This window comes from Lepisma saccharinum, chromosome 11, assembly GCF_977018435.1.
Source record: "Lepisma saccharinum chromosome 11, izLepSacc3.1, whole genome shotgun sequence".
Taxonomy (NCBI): Eukaryota; Metazoa; Arthropoda; class Insecta; order Zygentoma; family Lepismatidae; genus Lepisma; species Lepisma saccharinum.
Window position 1 is genome coordinate 12,288,556 of NC_139239.1, and position 17,125 is coordinate 12,305,680.

Genomic DNA, 17,125 nt, shown 5'->3' on the forward strand with positions numbered 1-17,125 from the left:
AACTTCGTCGCGCGTTGTCGGTTCCTTCTGGTTACCTCTAGCAGCGCACCTGTTCCTCTGCAAGGTCCTCCTAATGTGGAGAGGTGTTGGAATTTCAGTAACGAAGTCGTAACCTCTATTATGCAGATCAACAATTTCTTCAGCACAGATTTGCGTGATGGGGGTGGATTCCTCCCGTGCTCTCTTCTTTGCCTGCAAATATATAATATATAATATTATATATTATAATATAATATTACAAGGTACAGTTTTAAAAAAACAATTTGTAAATGTCAGAACAGACCATGATAGAACACACAAATGATCCCGTTCTGAACAACAATTAATCTACTCTTTGAAAACTTGAAAATAAATCGATAAATACTGATTGGGTAACAGTAGGGTAAGCCGGAGACACTTAATACTCGGTTGTTTTCAAATAAAAATCATTGCTACTTACCTCATATGCAGTGCGGAAGATTTTTCAAGCTGGCGATAACTTTTTTTCCATGAAAAACACGTTACTTTTAACATTATAATCATTTATTGGTCGTTGCTAATTCGGCGGGCAAATCTTGACTCACGTTGTTGATCGTCAGCTGATATGCAGTATCGTCAGCTGATGTGCAGTGTTTCCAAACTTATGAACCGATAAATGCCGCACAAACTATTCACAAAAGGTTTTTAAGCGAAAATTGAGGCTAAACTGTACTTTACGTCCTTATCTGCATGGTGATTGCTTCTTTGCGTTCGCGGTGCGCCGATAAATGCCGCACAAACTATTCACAAAAGGTTTTTAAGCGAAAATTGAGGCTCAAGTCTACTTTACGTCCTTATCTGCATGGTGATTGCTTCTTTACGTTCGCGGTGCGCCGATAAATGCCGCACAAACTATTCACAAAAGGTTTTTAAGCGAAAATCGAGGCTAAACTCTACTTTACGTCCTTATCTTCATGGTGATTGCTTCTTTGCGCTCGCGGTGCGCGATGGTGGTGCGGCACCCGGCATCTCTTCGGGTAAGTACCTTTTTCTTTTTACACTTTCTTTTCACGATAACCCCACTATCCATTCACGGGGTCGAGGTATGCCTACGAGGTTAGGTTAGGCCTGTTAGGTTAGGTTCCATTAGCACTCATTTCACCCCTAAATATGTGCTTCATTATCTAAAAAATTCCTTAATATGTTCAATTACGCATATCCGGACAACATCGGTTTTTCTCGATTTACTCTTTCAGGAAATTTTTCCTACCTTTGGGATTTATGTTGTTCAATTCCTTATAAAATAAGCTTTCCAACGATATATGACACGTATTCCTTAGGGAAAGGACGTAAACTAGAGTGTTACCTTACATTGGAACAAAAAACCCGCTCGCACGTCATCTTGTAAAACTACCGCGTGGTTGCTACACTGTGAGGGGGTTACATAACCGAACGCACGGAACATTTGATTCACGTAGTCGACGGTAATGGCGGCACGAGCTATCGCACAACGGAGATGCATGATTGACGAAAAATACCTTATTTACGGGCAAGAAACGTAGCACGATTCTAAAAAACAATACCTCCGGCTTCGGAAACTCCTCAAGAACACAATTCCGTAAGTACTTTCTCGTCTTTTCTCCTGTAAATTTTAAGAAATCCGTCTCCGGCTTACCCTACCGTTACCACTGATTGTACAACGTACCTTGAAAATTTGTTTCTTGACATCCAATTGAGCTTCTTCCGGCGGTCCACACTGATGATCGGTGGTTTCCAAAACGATATTACAGAACTTTTCATTCTTCCTTTGCAGTTCCGAGATTTTTCTTTCAGGCATGCCCAGGAAATAACTCCTTTTGTATTTTCACGATGTTTCCTATAAGCATATCCCATGTAATGTGCTGATGGCTTCCCCTTGTTAGTGTTGATAACTTCCATTGCAATAGAAGCTGTGTCTATTCTGTACAACTGACTGATCCTTGCGAATACGCGAGCAAGTTGTTTGTGACCTTGGCATGTGGAGGTGTTGTCTGCTTATGTCTTAGGTGAAAATTTGAGTATCGTCTCCGCTCTTCCCTCTCCCCCCTCCTCTGTTCGCTTTTGACGCGGAATTTCCTCTGTCCGCATTTGTCGTGAATTCGGCAGAAGATGTATATTCATAAATTAGGGTGGGCAGTATCAATGTAAGACCTTACATGAGTTTTGCATGCATTCATGCCCCCCCCCCCTTTTCCAACATATACTGGGTGTCCGAAAACAACTTCAACGACAGTTGGTTGCTGCTAGATATATATTATATATATAATGTATATACCGTATATATAAAATAAACTTTTCCTCATAACCATAACCTCGAAAGTGCTTAGTTTCTGATCTATGAGCGCTGAAAATCTAACCTGTATGTATGCAACCCAACTCACCAAACGATTGCTCTGACGTAACTTCCAGGGACGTGTAGTAAGGTTGATTTGAAAACAACTTGGGAGTCGTATCTGGCAAAATACGAAATAATATTTATACTTGCGATGTTGTAAGCATAGATGTGCGCAGACTAATTTATTTTGGGGTGCCTTACGAGAAGTTTCAGTTACCTATCTGGACAAGGCTGGCCTAATTGTCGTAACTTCATTTTCCTTTTTACAGAAACTATTAGGTATATGAACATGAAAGTTTAACATTATAGAATGAACATTTGTTATCACTTTAGCACAGGTTTTACTATCACTGTGTCAATATTTATAGTAATGAAAGTAAACAACTGAAAATGATAAATACGTACAAGGCTATATCTCTACAGGCACTATCACCTGAATCACTCTCACGAAATACATCTGTAGGTTCAGTTCTACCATATTTCATAATGACATTACTTCATAAAATATATTGCTGTACCTGGTCACTCGATAGTTAATTCCATGTATTATATATAATTTTAAACCGTAGAATTCAGATGCAAGTAAAAATCTGAAAATTGATTCACTTGTCATTGAAAGAGAAGGGAAAGAGGGAATTCATGAAAGTCTTTGAACATGAAAGTCTTATTAGTATTTATTTGTATTTTCCTTGTGCGAGCTGTACGCTGTACGCACTACATACATTTTACTTTACACACACTTTCTCTTTTCTTACAGTCATGTATTAATATTGTACCCTCTTTACGTTAATATACAGATACTCTTAGTAGTTGATCATATATAAGAAAATTAGACATAATAAGTATAGTTTAGCAATCCAAATATTGAACATGCAAATAAAGTTGTGTGTCTGGTTCCTTTGGCGTCCAGTGCATATTTTGGAAATGTTGGAAGGTTGCATTAACAAACAAGTCGGTCCTCAGGAAAAGAACAAGTACGGGCCGATTCTTTACTACGTGATTACCGATTAGATTACTATAGTAAAGGAGTATCACATTGTTTTGTGGAGAGGGAGGGAAAGAGAGACTCAGAGAGAGCGAGCAGATCATCTCAAATGAAAATAACGTCCTTACCTTTTTACCACGGATATTATTATTTTAATTATTTTAATGGTAGTTCAACATATTTTGTTTATTTTTTGAGAAGACATTTGGGGTAGCCAGGCACCTTTGGCACCCCCGTGCGCACACCTATGGCTGTAAGAAGTATTTACAAGCACTTACAAATTGGCCAAGACAAAGAATTTCCAACAAATGCGGACTGAAATTCAAGACACTTCATTCTAAAATGTGCACATCGTGTTTTGAGGGCCGTGTAGTACCAATAACCGTGAATCGCGAGATTGATGAAATCGACGAACTGAGAAATGCAAACATAGTGTGTTCGCCAGCTGTTTCACACGCAGACTGTTATTAATTTATTTCTAAATGGCTAATCGAGTCCCTCACATAATACGGGGGTAAACCCCTTACTGAAAAGATAGTAAAAGCTCTAGCAATAAAATGAAAAACATCGTTTAACATAAATTAATTTGCACATTAAAACTAATACATAATAACTAAAATCAATCCGACCTGGATAAAGGTGTCACTACATCACGTGTGCATTCCGAGCGCCCAATACAGCTCAGCGTTTGACATAAGTATGGATAATGTATTTTTAGCAAAATTTAAAAAAAGCAAGAACCTGGGTATAAATCAAATTCTTAGTTCATTCTGCATAATATTTACCTAGGCTAGAGAAGGACATTTTGGCAAAATATCATCGAAAAGTAATAAATAAATAAATAACATTGTATGTATTATGTTATGAAGCACAAAGTTCAAAAATTTCGTCCCTATTCTATGTTAGTTAACCACAAGAAAATTCACATGATTACATAACTGATAGGAAATGTGTATCTGTAATAAGAATTTTGGCCTCCCTGATGGCATAGTGGTAAAGTCGTCGCCTTATGATCAAGGGTTCAATAACTGGTGGAGGCCCATACTGATTCGGATCCCACTTAAACTGTAGGTCCAGTCCCAATTAGCCTATCTGTGCATAAAGTAGACTTAAAACAACAACTCATGTAAGAAGATTTTTAAATACGATTTCTAACTCATTATCAACTCAATAATTCTACAGCTATTTTTCAAACCTACAGAGCTGTTTTATCAAAATATATTTTTGTGATTCCTTCTTATTAGTAGAACGAATATAAAATTGTTATTTCTTCTTTATTTTGGATACCATATCGAAATTAGAAGATGACAGGTATATAAAATTGTGATGATGAAAGGGACATATCAATTTACCTCTGTCTTAGTATTTCAATATAGACCTAACTAAACAAATTTGTGTGTTGCTGGAGGAAGCATCGCGAAGATGAGGTTTTTATTTGTTTAACAGATTACCTTAATCATACCCAGGCCGGAAGGCCAGAGTTGACAACATCAAGCACCTTCACTCCACTCCTTCTACACTCAGTTTCAGTTATAACTTTTTGGCCAAGTTATATGGCAGACAGTTAATTATATTTCTCATCATTCTATATTTTTGCCACATTTCAAGTATGTATTTCTTTCCATTATGTGGCACATTTTCAAAGCAATTTGATGCATAGTCCCTGTGAAGGCCAGGAGCTACAGCCCTCAGGCCCATAATCCTGTTCTAATTTTGCGCCTCCGATAAAGCCTCCTAAGCCTACTGGCTGCTTAAGCATACAAGTGGGCATTAGATCACAGTTTTTGTTTCAGAATCTTTGGAAATTCCTTTCGCTTTCCACTGATAAAGTTAAGGAAGTTGAAAGAAAAGCTTAAATTAATTAATTCAACTTATTATTTACTCTGACTTTCGTAAACCTATTCACTAAATCAGTGTTTCGGCAAAGGACAACAAAGCTTTTTATTGAATGATAATATGTGAACTTGTCTGTTATATAGATAATATTCACAAGTAAAATATACATGGAGTGAACACCATAATAAACTTATTTATTGAACCTTCTCATTTTCCCAAGTGTATATATTTATTGAATTTGATTGGGTGGGCAATCGGGTGGGCACAGCAATTTTTGGGTGGGCAATTGCCCACCCGTGCCTACCCCTGTCGCCGTCCCTGATGTCGAGGATCAGTTGCAAAATTTTCACGTAAGTGCAAAAGTCAATGCCGAACATGTACACTCACCGGCAATAAAAATGAGATAACTAGATACTGAAAGTGAATGATGAGTGAATTTTAATAGCAAGGATAAGTTCTGCCACCGCCGTAAAATTAGGCAACACACATAACGCCTTACAGAGACGCGAGGATTTCAGGATCTAGGTGTCCCATTGTTATTGCCGTTGACTGTACATGATAATAATACAGTATTTCTAAAATGATGTTTCTAAATCTGGGGAGAGAGAAAGAGAGAGAGAAGGTAGGGAGATAAGCTGTTGAACTTCTTGGAGCGCCCATCCGCTCCACTTTAGCGCCGCCACAGCCGCAACAGACTGACCTCTAAGCACATTGCAAACGACCCTGTTATATTACCAGCTTTAATCTCGCGACTCGAGGAAAAGCGCAAACAAAACACAATCAATGTTCCACCGTCGTTCTGATACGCAGATCGCGGCGCAAAGGGAAAAGTTTCCGATAAAAAGTTTATATCATCCCCCAGGGGCACCAAGAGCGAGAAACTGCGCTCCGTCGTAATAAAAAAAAACTCTTGAAGAATCGCGTTATCTTTTTTCGATATATCTTATTCAACGTCAGACCCTTTGGGTTTATAGTTTGTTTTATGACGCAATAGGTGACATACCCGTAGTTGTCACACAGTAGAATTTAAGAAAATTACATGCAAACGTAAGAGTCAATGACTTAAGTGAGGTAACAGTAAATGTCGGATTTTATGCTCACCATATAATTTAGTCCCAGACATTTTTATAATCTTCAAATTCGCGAACATGCAGGAATAGATTAATATACAGGGTAAATAAAAATTCTGAAACCATCCCATTATTTTTAAGACTGGTACTGTGAAACACAAAAGTTGCCCCATAATTCACGAGAATGTTTGCAGGCAGGGGCATTCTTTTGTTTAAAATCAAGTGATCTACCAGTGGGGAGCACAACATTTAATGCTGTGGATAGATGGTAGTATGAGAGCTGGTGTGTATAATCAAAAAATTATAATCCCTGAATCAGAAGTAGAAGAGGGATTCCTACTCATCATGGACAGTTCTCCACTCGATCAAAAGGTCCAGTTGTTTAATGACTACTTCGTGGAACAGTGGTTGGAGAATGAACATATTCCAATATCTGTGTGGAACTGTTGCAACCAAAGACACAGGACAAATAATGCCGTTAAGCATTCAAAGCTTAACAAAGTCATCGGGAAAAGGCAACCCAATGTATACGTGCTGCTTGAAGCCTTAAAGGCGGAAACAAAGAGAAACTCGTCTGCAATTGAGATGGCAGAATTGGGTCTATTGGCTGGGAAGAGAAGAAAATATCAATACATCGAAATGGACAAACGTGTTGAGTGTGTTCTTTCGAAGTACAGAAGCTCGGGCGATCTTCGAGCATTTGTATACCTACAAGAATTCAACTAACGTTTGTATTATTGTTGTGCAACTGTATCGAAATATTGTGTTTATATATACGTAGCTATTACTTATGTAATGTTTGCAAAAAATAACACTATTTATAATATTTTTGACGATTTTATGTAGTGTATAATAATTAAGTGTAACAGACTGGCATATTTATGTTGGTTCCAAAGTGTACATATACGTAGTACTTATATAATGTTTGCAAAAATAACACTATTTATAATATTTGTCATATTTGACTCTCTGGATAGGTTTAACATTTCAGTGTAAACACAGCTGTGCAACGTCATAAACACACGTTTGTTTGTTTGTTTGTTTGTTTGATTTCATGCACTATGCACCATGTTCCCAAAAACACACGTGCGCGCGGCGGTAATGACACTCCCGATTGTGGGAAAACTCACCAAGGAAGGTCTTGACATATGTCGCGGCGCAAATGAACCGATAAGAAGCCTCGGCGCAAATGACTCGGCGCAAATGACTCGGCGCAAACGACAAGACACCATATCACCCTTTTGACTAATCGCGACGGTGAGGATGAGTGGTGATATGATGACATTGATGAAGGGACACACACAAAGAACAGCATGCCCAGGTTTGGATTCGAACCAGGACCCCTGACGCCATAATGTGCTGGATGACCATTCCACCATTGAGGTCGGCATTACACTGTTTAACAACAGCCATTGTAGAGATTAAACCTATATGTCCAGTGCAATTGTTTACATTGTTGTGTTCTGTTATACTAATTAATTAAATGTTAAACAACAGATAAACTACGACTGCTGTATAATACACAATATGTAATTGTATGTGTCTGTACATGCAACAGTTGCTACTTACTTTGAAGATTCTTCTGCGACTGCGACTGGTGGACTCTCCCCAGAAGGAGGAGGGGGTTCTTACTCTGGCCACGGAATCACCGTGCCTGAGAAGCAGTGTTTCCTCCCCTTCTCCCCTCCCTCATCGCCAGTGGATTCAAAGGGAGCCGGAGGAATCTCACCCTGCCGAGATTCCACCAGCTGGAGGAGGCCTCTCGGACATTCAGCGGCAAACTGTTGAAAACATTCGCGCGCTGGAAGCAAAAAAAATGTATGAATGAAATATTGGTTCGGAAGAATATTGCGAAGAAATAATTTTAAAAAAAATTAAAAAAATATAGGCTGGCTCATCTCCGATTACCTACATGACCCAGAGTATGCGCCGCTGAGGGACAGCACAACACGAACCCCAAACAGGATTATCCTGGCTGCAGGTCTATGCGCCAGAGCATAGTTAGTCTGCAAAGTACAGTCCAATGTGTACTATGTGGAAGAGGGTGCATTTGAGTGTCTCTAGAAAAGGTCACCCCTTACACCCCAGGGACAAAGAGGCAAGCACAAAACAATCAAAAGAGAGAGAGAGACACACACATACATTAGTGGCGTGGTGTGATTTTTTCAAAAGTGTTACCGGCCATCAGCAAGACAAATATGCCTGCTAGACATTATCATCCCCCACCCCCAGAAAAAGAACATGTCTTCGATCTAGATTTTGGTTAATTTCGTGTTTTTTTTTTCCAACCCGCTCAGTGATTTAGCCACAAACACTCCTAGAGAGAATTACCACTCATGAGACTGTTACCATGAGAATCCAATGAGTAGTGGTCGACCCTTGTCAATTCTTGAACTGTCTCTGATTCTTTGCGATGAGGAAGAGGGAAGAGGAAGAGGAACCACACTTTTCTCGGGTCAGTTTGATGTTTGTGTGGTGAGCAGACGACAGAATTCCAGTCCTCCATAGAGTGTTGCCAACTTAGTATTGGTTCGCCCAAATCTACAAATCGCACCAAGGAACTATCTTTTCGTCTATTGCCTAACTGGTCTCAGTTGTAGTTAAATCCAGCCTTGGCTTTACAGTGTACCTGCTTCACAGAAATAGTATCCCCATTTTAGGCGGGATTTAGCTCTTTTCTACCAATCCAATGTGACAACACTGGCCTGTTCCGACAGGCCTGACCGGTAACTGGGCCCCTAAACAGGCATCGGCATATGAATAACCCCGTAGCACACTTTGCCCCAAACCCCAAAGACTTCCCCCGCTTTTCCCTTGTAATGTCGCCCTCTCCTTTTGTTACCTCTTGAGGGTGGCGGAACCGGCCTCCCTCTGGGCTTCTGTCGGCTGCAGAAAAAATGTCCTCTGCAACATCTACTCGACGGCAACACTGTTGGTTAACGTATTTATTAATTTTGTCATTTTATTGAAACAACTTTTTAATTCTTTACATTTTGTTGCTACCTGCGGTAACACCGGTTACAGGCCTCTGATACATACATCAATAAACCACACACTATCCTTGAATATTCGAGCTAAAAATATTCCTCTTTTTTTTTTTAAAAAAAAAAGCAACAAAACTTTCACCATGTGTAGTTTAGTTTTCTCTAATAAATTCTTTTTTTCCCAGGATTGTGATGTAGTTTTGACATTTCCATCTGGAACTCAGGATTTCACTCTTATGTGGCTCCTCTCTCGACTAAGAGCTGGCACCCCTGGCCTTGTAGTTTACGTTAGACATCATGCCTCATCTGACTGTTATGGATTTTATCTCACTGCGCCATATAATGTGTAAGTATTGTTACTAATTGAAGTAGCTATACAAATTTTATTTTCTGACAAAAAATAGAACCGTCTTAGTGGCTAAGAGTATTAAGTCTCTACCATGGACGTCCGCAGGATTTTTTCCAGGGAGGGGCAAGGAAGGTATTTTTTTCCAGGGGGAGGCAAAAAAGTCGCATTTTCCCCCAAAAGAGTGTTGTTCCCTAAAAAAACATTGCTTAAATTTGAATTTATGGTGTTCATGCAATAATTAACACATATTATTGTGGCTAAAATGAAATTTTATGTGTGAAATACATAATTTTTGGTTGACTTTCATTTTCCAGGGGGGGCCACGGCCCCCCCTTGCCCCCCCTTCCGGACGCCCATGGTCTCTACACTGAAGGTTTTAAGTTTGAGTCTCAGCCTGACCATAGTTGATCTTTTGTAAATATATCTCATAAAAGCAGGGGAGCTAAGGTGATCTAGTCAATAGAGTGTCTGACTGTCATGCAGAAGACCCGCTTTGATTTCCAGGATGGGTGATCTAAAGCTGGATTTTTTCCAGCCTTGTCCTACATATAGAAATGGGTACATGGGGACAACCCTGGGAGGAAAGATGACCGGAGCATAGTCCTGGTCACAGCATCTATATATATATATATATATATATATATATATATATATATATATATATATATATATATATATATAAAACCGAGATCAAGAATGTGTTGGACCCTACCTGTATGTGTGCTATCCATTCCCATGGAAAAATGGGTCAACGGATAAATAAAGATTATTATTATTATTATTATTCATGGTAATGTGCAAGGTGCACAAGGAACTTTGCCTTTTATAATCTTACAAGTAGTCAGTTTCTTCAAATAAAAAGTTATTGAAAATATTTACTAAATCATTGATTTTATTCAGTATAGGAGTAAATAGCCTCATACTTAACAAACTTCTCTCCTGGGTTCGATACCTGGTGGAGGAACGGTGGTTCGGATCCCACTTTAAACTGTAGGTCCAGTCCCGATTAGCCTTACTGTGCATAAAGTGGACTTAAAACACCAAATCAATCAAAACAAACTTTTCATATACTTAGTAAGATATAGGCAACTTCTATCACTCATCAGTATGCAGTATGCCTTCACTAGGGTTAAAACCGAGAACTCCTTGATTACAGGGTAACAACATTACCCCTGTACTATTAGGGAGGCCTTATATTGAAACACTTGACATATATTAGAAAAGTCATGACACTTAAAACAGCACTGAATTCTGCAAAATGAACTTCCCTCTTACATTTTCTTCAATGAAAACATTGCTCACAGACTGATTTACTTACAATATTATAATGTTTATAAAACATAATTTTATTCTTCAATTTAGGTTACTTAAGACAGCCGAGGAGTTACATCTTCCAAAACAAGTTCGTCCGGAGTTTGGTGGAGGACTCAAAGAATTTGTTATGCAAGAGGCAGGATGCTTTGAAGGAATGGAAGATGAGCAATCCTTTTTCACTACTCAGGAAAGACAGTGGCTCGTATTACATTTGTTGCAGACTCTCAGAGCAGCTGATGGGGACGAAATTGGGGGTCTTCGGCTAATAGAAGGCCAGGCCATAAGTAAGTAACTTTTTACATATGAACTATACAAGAAATAAGCATATAAACTCTTCATAAATTTATTATATAAACAAAAATTGCATTTAAATATATGTATGTATGTGCACATGTGTGTGTAGACGTGAAATACGTCGTGTCAGAGCAGTGGCGTACGCAAGGGGGGGTTACCGGGTTTAAACCCCCCCTTGAGCTTTTGAAATATTATGCAAAATGCTGTAGAAAAAAATTAAAAATGGCTAATTTATCACAGTCAAAGATCTGCGACAGTAATAATAATAATAATAATAATAATAATAATAATAATTTGAATTATTATTCCCATGCAGAATGAAGAAAAACACAACATTCCAAACACAATCTAAGCGGCCGCAAAGTTCAATTTTGCAATTTTTTTTGCAAAAACTCGCGCAGTGACTCTCGCGAGAATTGTGAAAATTCCTTGCTTCGTCGCAGTGGGCCGACTTTATTGCAAACGTTCTTCCCGGTACTGATTTTACATCCCCTTGTGAACTCGCAAATGATGCTGAGTCTACATCCACATCATTAAATAATGTTGAAGAAGTGCTTTGTGAATCACCTAGAAGTGATAAATGTGTTGGAATGTCTATAAACTTACTTTTCAACGAGAACATAGACTCAGTGGAATTTAGCAACATGTATTCTCAGCCTTCATCATCATCCTGGGCGAGTTCCATAGCTAAAGGTAATGTATATTCCCCCGTGCATATAGCTCCGTGCCATGAAGGCACACGTAGTGGTGTGGTGGGCCCCAAAGATTCTCGATTTCGAACTATTTTGCAGGTGATGTGATCAGCACCATGCTCCGGCAGCCTTCATCCCCCAGGGTTGCTCTCAGGTACCCATTGCTATGAGGCTGGGTGCGGAGACAAGGCTGGATAAATTCTAAACCAATTCCGGGAATCGAACCCGGATCTCCCACGAGGTTGTCAGACTAGACCAGCGCGGCTCTTTGAATGAGTTTCATATTTTGATTATTTAAATAAATTTAATATATTTGCTTGTTTTTATGGATTTTCTTCACACTTAAAATGTCTCACTTATCATATACAAATAACCGTTGACTAGACAATTGTTTTGTAACAAAGAAATAAAAGAAATGTAATTTTGTTCTATTTCGTTCATAAATAGCAGCTTCATTAGTAGTAATTAAACTAATTAATTAATTAATTATAAGAATTATTAATTAATTTATCATTATTATTAATTTAAGTATAATAAAACAATGGTAATGTGAATTCGTAAAAGTTTTCGAAATAACACCCCCCTTGATGAAATCCTGCGTACGCTACTGTGTCAGAGTAAATTGTGTATATATACTCAAACATCAAAGAAGGATTTTTTGAATAAATATATGTGTGTGTGTGTGTGTGTGTGTGCATTTAATATGTACGTAATTTAAAACATATACATGAGTGTTCACGTGCTTATGTGAACATTATCAGGCAATGCACCTGTAAAGGCACCCCCAACAAGGTGAAGGCTAACCCTAACGGTCACCACCAGGTAGCAAGCAAATGGGGTCTCCGATTCTCTGCCTCTCCCTGAACTGCGAGTGAATGGTGCATGCTGACAAAAAAGATGTCATGTATGACTGGACAAGAATCAGGCATGTGGCAATACAGCTTTTTCCCTCCTTCAAACTCCCACAACTGGAGGTTAAAAGTCTGGGTTTCTTGAAGTGTCTCCTTTGATCGACCTGGCTTTAAGATAATATAAATGTCTTGCTAGATGGGAGAAAGAGACACAGAATAAGAAAGACTAAGGGATTGTTTTATCCATGGAAGCAAATATATGTAGAAATTCAATTCATAAGTTAATAAAATACCTTCATAATTCATTGGTACAATCCCAGCACTTTTATTGGGCACTTTTACTACACAAACTACTCCTATTGAAATGAAAACTGGCACTGATACTTGCGATTTTTCAAAAGCAATGTTTCAAGTTCTGAGTTGTACTACTTAATAAAAATTAGTATTGTTTCTGGTGGACTATTCTACTCATTTTCTTTGTTGCCCCCTTATCACCCCTATATACATCTGTATCTTTATACATGATTAATCTAACATTTTGGAAAAAAGAATGATGAGAGAGAATTTAGGAATCAATACTTCTATTAACTTTCATATTTTATTCCAGTTCCAAAATGTTTGGCAGCGGGAGTTATTTCTCAAGTGTTTCCTCTCCATGAGCTTCCAGCACTTGGTCGTTTGCAGAAGACTTGGGTTCAAGCTTTCTTCCAGCAACAACCATTGGGTAAGGACTCTGAATCAGTTGTAGTTTCAGCTAGTATAGAATGAAATTATTGCATCTAAAGCAGTGATATTCGTCTTATGTACATCAGCTTGGAAATGATTGACTGAATTTTGTAATATATATTCCCACTTGCAAATTAAGAACAGTAATTCCCTATGAACTCAATTTACAGTTTTAGTATTACTAATAGTATTACAGTATATTACATTGAAGTTAGGGAGCAAAAAGACACTCATTTTTGTATGGTATTACAGAGTTGAGAGGGAGAGAGAATGGTTACATATATTATTTAGTTTAAGAAAGCTTATATCATTCCATTACTACCCAGCTGGAAATATTTCCAATTGGTTCCGATAGCCGATATAAGTTTTTAGCCACTCTATCGGAACTGATTGACAGCAAAAAATTAGGTGAAACAAAGAATCTGACCCACAACACTTGAAAAAGTGACGACAGAAAAAACACTCTTGAGATCGACTTAGTTGATCAAAAGATTGTTCATTTTTTCAATTGCATTACATACTCATAAGGTTAACCATGGAAATTCCATATTGAAAAAAACAAGAACTAATGTGAACATTTATTCCAACTACAAGCTGCTTTAAGGTTGAATTGGTTCTTAAGAAATACTTCTTCTTAGATACTTATTAAGATAAATCTGACTTCAGTAGTATGCATTAGAATTCAGAAGAAATTCAGATCAAGTGTGTTGTTTTCCAAAGAACTTCTAAATTACAGGAAATGCTTTGAGTCAATAAATGAATTTATAACATATTGATTCTACAATATACAAACTTACACTTGGATACATTTCCCCAATTGGAAATTGTCTTGATTTTCCAATTGGTTTCAGTTGAGGTTCCAATTGAAACCAATACATTCCGATAGTTGTATTAGGCATCCGATAGAACCCGATTCATTCCAATTGAAACCAATTCAATACAATTGAAATTTCAATTGAAACTAATAGAAAATTCCAGCTGGGTATGGAGACAGTAAATATATTACTCAGCATACACATAAATATTTATACCATCGTGTGAAAACTGGGCAAGGGGGGGGGGGGGCATAACTACAATTTATCAAATTTACAGGCGAGAGGAAATAATGTATTCTTAGAAACATGCTTGCCTCCGAAAAAGAGTCAATAAATTGGAGGTATGTGACGCCACATTACTGCTAGTGGATATATGTCAATCAGACTCCAAATAGAGCTCTTCAGAGGAGCTTATTTGTAAAAAATACTTAAAATCCAATTTTTGAAGTTACATTGCTCTGGTTCTTACATGACGATATATACAAGTTAATTATTATCGATGACTATTGTTTACTATTTTATGACTTCTTCTTTTCTTCAAGTGCTAATGGTTTTAAGGTGAAAATAGATATATCACAATAAATTATGAGTTAAATTATAACTTGATAAGGTATATAATATAAATCTAGACTTCATGAATCTACACTTGAAAATACAACGATTTACATTCTTTCCTTCTTTTGATTTCTTAATATTTCTTTGTGTTATGATGATTATTAGTCAAACATCTTACAAATGTGAATTTCAAATGATGTTGCTTGCACTCCTGAGAATGTTGTATACAGTGTGCATATATGCAGTATTTTTTTTTTTTTAATTTTAGCAACTGTCCAGAAGCATGGATAGTTTGTAAATAATGAATGAATATAATTAAGTTCTAGTTCAAGATCAAATTTAGATACTGGGGAATATATAACTTTATTGCAAATATTCGTTGCATGTATATGTATCTGGACTGAGGAGTAGGATAGAGGAAATGTAAAAAAAAATAACAGTCCACAGGCCACCTGAATCTGGTCATGCTCTTCCTTTCTCTTCAACCTTTCTCTATTTGTAGATTCAATATGTGAATACTTTGGGGTGAAGATAGCCATGTATTTTGCCTGGCTGGGACACTACACTACAGCTCTCATTGTTCCTGCTGTGGTGGGCTTTATTTTCTGGGTAAGGAAAACTGTATCTAAAATTTAAGCTTATTTCGTTTTAGACTCTTCTTTCTCTGCTATTCTATATTTTCTTTTCACCAGCATGAGAGTATCTATCTATTGCTAATGGAATTGACATATGTACATACTTTTATATACTAATGCATTAATATACATACACAGTGCATGTGCATGTTGGAAGTTAATGTTGTAAAGACTGTTGGAAAATTGTACTTCTCTACAGGCGAAGAAATACCAAAAAGAAAGAAAGGAATCCTTATAAATTCAGTAGCTTCTCTGACAGTGATGATATTAATTCTTATGTATCTAGAGAGGTTAATTTGTCATTGCTGTTTCTAAATTCTGAGCTGAAAGATTATTTTGAAATAAAAAATGAGTCGGAGACATCTTTAAAATGAAATATCAACTGTGTTTTAAAACTCTATTCAAAATTTCAGCTCCATTTTTGGGTATATTATTGACAACATGAGGGAAAATACAAATTTCACTTATCTCTTGAGTTTCTTCAGTATGCAATACAAATTCAGTGAGCAAGAAAATATATGTACAGATTACATTTACTCCAGTTAACGACTACGGTACTTTATTGAAACGGAATGGAAACTTTATTTCGACAAAATATTTGTGGAGTACTACTTTTTGTATATAATTTAAAAGAACTGGTTAGTTATAACTAATGTAAGTTATTTTATGATAACAAAGCACAATTATACTTGACATAAAGAAATATACAGTTAGTGAGTTAACTTCATTAGTGGTAACTTCGTTGCCTTGTAATCAAGGGGTCCCAGGTTTGATACCCATTGGAGGCAAATAGTGGTTCAGATCCAATAAAGTGTACTTAAAAACAAACTCAAACAATGAAACAGTCTATCACCTCATTCATTTACAAATAACAAAGATTATAACCAACATAGTACATAAACACATGTGAACAAAATGCACATAGGAAAAATTACACTATGTGCGCACTATGTCCAATGATCATTTTTCTGCCTTAATGTTAAAGTTCATAAGGTGTTTGACATGTTTCAATGATTGTTTTCAATTTACTATATTAATTTTGATGGAAAATCTACGTTTGGATAAATAAATAATAACCGTGGAACATATTTTTTTTTACTTTATAGCAAACTGAAATAAAATTCCTTGCATAGAGAATTTGAAGTTGTTTCAGAGTAAGTTATTTCACAACTTGAGTAGTATTGCTGCAGTACTTTACTTCGATTTTCTGGTAATACAGCACTCTTAGAAGAATATTAAATTATGCATTATTATAATATCATGTTACATTAAATAAATAATGCATTACTTTTTATTTATTAAATCTTTCCCTTTTGCAGATTGGCTTTTGTGGTCATGATCAACAAACCGAAGATATAGGATTTGTTCTTTTTTCATTCTTCAATGTACTGTGGGCAAGTATTTACTTAGAAGCATGGAAGAGATATAGTGCAGAATTGGCATACAAATGGGGTACACTAGATCAAGGAGATGAACTCTTAGTAGAGCCAAGGCCTCTTTTTACAGTAAGTATATATTTAAGCTTTTCTTCAATTCAGAGCAGTTTTTGTACTATAATTCCTAGTTCTGAGCATTAGTAACATTCCCATACAGCACAAATATTCAGAAGACATCTTGTGAATATTTTCTGGATATTTGTGTCAATATTCTGGATATCCAAAAATGTCCAGTAGACATGTACGTATGT

At 37.0% G+C, this 17,125-nt stretch overlaps 1 protein-coding gene across 2 annotated transcripts in view; it reads left to right on the forward strand.

The window, feature by feature from the left end:
• wwk (anoctamin 8 white walker) overlaps positions 1-17,125 on the forward strand; it is an 81,364-nt gene that overhangs the window by 31,969 nt on the left and 32,270 nt on the right. For both annotated transcript variants that reach the window (XM_083130733.1, XM_083130732.1), the window contains exons 3-7: positions 9,393-9,553; positions 10,919-11,154; positions 13,315-13,431; positions 15,306-15,412; positions 16,758-16,943. In XM_083130733.1, the coding sequence (XP_082986859.1) occupies positions 9,393-9,553; positions 10,919-11,154; positions 13,315-13,431; positions 15,306-15,412; positions 16,758-16,943 (807 nt within the window). The remainder of the gene's footprint in view (positions 1-9,392; positions 9,554-10,918; positions 11,155-13,314; positions 13,432-15,305; positions 15,413-16,757; positions 16,944-17,125) is intronic.